The sequence below is a fragment of the Octopus bimaculoides genome, chromosome 9 (assembly GCF_001194135.2).
Source record: "Octopus bimaculoides isolate UCB-OBI-ISO-001 chromosome 9, ASM119413v2, whole genome shotgun sequence".
In the NCBI taxonomy this organism is placed as follows: Eukaryota; Metazoa; Mollusca; class Cephalopoda; order Octopoda; family Octopodidae; genus Octopus; species Octopus bimaculoides.
Window position 1 is genome coordinate 22,965,517 of NC_068989.1, and position 2,078 is coordinate 22,967,594.

Consider the following 2,078-nt stretch of genomic DNA (forward strand, 5'->3'; position numbering starts at 1 on the left):
GCCCGGTCCAGGAATTTAAACCACGATCTTAATGATCAGGTGTCCAACATCCTAACTACTAAGCCATGCACTTCCACATAGAGAAAAAACGAAATGCAGTGAGTGGTAAACATGAGTGGCTGGAGAGCGGGAGGGGTGGTAGGAAGATGAGTTGTGTTGAAGAGGGGTATACACATAAATGACATACCTTTAGGGAGTCATTTTTACTTAAATATACAGGTCGTCTCAAGCAATATCAGTGTGTGTGTGTGTGTGTGTGTGTGTGTGTGTGTGTGATTGTGAGTGCAAACTACAGACAGTGATGTCTGTTGATATAGCCCTTTCAATAAATCATCCACTAGCTATGAGCTTTCAAAAACGAGTAAATGAAAACTCCCTTACTTTAAAGATAGGTAAGGGTTAGTGACAAAAAGGACATCTGGCTGCAAAACAATGATTCAATTGTTCAGTGGGTGACAGTACTGAGGTCCCACTCAGGTTGCACTCCCTCCCTTTGCTCAAGGGCTCATAGGCTTTCTCGGAAGTACTCTCTTCCAGTGAATTTGACAGTGTAGTGAAAACAGACCAAGTGGAACTAATCTAAGCATTTGCCTGTAGATTGTAGAACAGCCATGTCCTTGATCTTAAATCTATGGTGTACCTTAAATGGCAAAAGTTGGCCCATGAGTTCATATAGTTTGTACACCATGTATATTTTTCTATCTCATTCCTCCCTACCACATTTTCTCTTTAAAAAGATTTTATGTTACTCCCAACAAAAATTGTAAACTTATTTGTGTAATATCCCTGTCAACTGAGGGGGATATTACTTCAATTGAAGGGTCTTGCCTTGCAAGGTACTTGGTGACCCTATTAGTACTGGTACCATGTAAAAAGCATCTAGTACACTTGTGACAAGAGTTTCCACTGGCAGTGCCCCAGCATGGCACAGCCTTAGGGCTCAAACATAAAAGAATAAAAGACTACATATATATATATATATATATATATATATATATACTTTACCTATATATCATATATTTATATTGATTTTCCATTTTAGCACAAGGCCAGTAATTTCAGGAAAGGGGTTAAGTCGATTACAATGACCCCAGTGCTCAACTGGTACTTACTTTATCAACTTCAAAAAGATGAAAGGCAAAGCTGACTTCAGCAGCATTTGAACTCAGAACATAAAGATGGACAAAACCCTGCCTAGCATTTTGCCAAACATACTAATAATTCTGCCAGCTCACTGCTTTTACTTCTACATCATCATCTTTTAACATCCATTCTCCATGCTGGCATGGGTTGAATGGTTTGACAGGAGTTGACCAGCTCAAAGACTGCCCACACTCTTTGTCTGTTTTGGCAAGTTTTCTATGAAATCATCATCACCATCCAACTACCACCACCATCATCATCATGGATTTGTTTTTTTTTTTCATTTTCCTTTCACTCTCTTGCTCTCTCTCTTTCATTTCATCTCCTTTTCCTTCTAAAGAAGAGGAAGATGAATCATCTACTAATAGAACAGAGTCAGGAATAATAGAATGGTAGAATGTTAGAATAAAGAATACGAAAAATAATAAACAAAACCCAAAAACATGGGAGTGAGAGAGATGAAAAAATTTAACTCAAGGGGAATATATATATACACACACACACATATATATATATATATATATATATATAGAGAGAGAGAGAGAGAGAGAGAGAGAGAGAGAGAAAAAAAAATCTTGGTTACTTGAGAAAGAACTTACTCTCTTGAGTTCTGATGGAGTTTCTGGTCAATATGTGCCATGATACCATCAAGAGCACCAACACTGGGTAATCCATTTTCAAAAACATTCTGAAGAACAGGAAACTCTTCGGAATCCAAACCAGATGGAGATGCCATGGCAAATGTCAGTTCACATTAACTTCATTGTTATACATCACAGTCAATGCAGGTCTGAAAAGAGGAATACCAATATTCTGTTTTTTACCAAAAAAAAAAATAAAATAAAATAATCTGAAAACAAGTTCATTTATTTCTAAAGTTTCTAAATGCCTTCTCTCTCTCTCTCTCTCTCTCTCTCTCTCTCTCTCTCTCTCTC

The 2,078-nt window shown here is 37.3% G+C and overlaps 1 protein-coding gene across 6 annotated transcripts in view; it reads right to left on the minus strand.

Annotated features, from left to right (window-relative positions):
- Window positions 1-2,078, minus strand: part of LOC106878206 (uncharacterized protein KIAA0825) — a 176,526-nt gene that overhangs the window by 117,835 nt on the left and 56,613 nt on the right. For all 6 annotated transcript variants that reach the window (XM_052970496.1, XM_052970494.1, XM_052970492.1 and 3 more), the window contains exon 2: window positions 1,743-1,933. In XM_052970496.1, coding sequence (XP_052826456.1) covers window positions 1,743-1,879 — 137 coding nt within the window. In that variant the 5' untranslated portion in view covers window positions 1,880-1,933. The remainder of the gene's footprint in view (window positions 1-1,742; window positions 1,934-2,078) is intronic.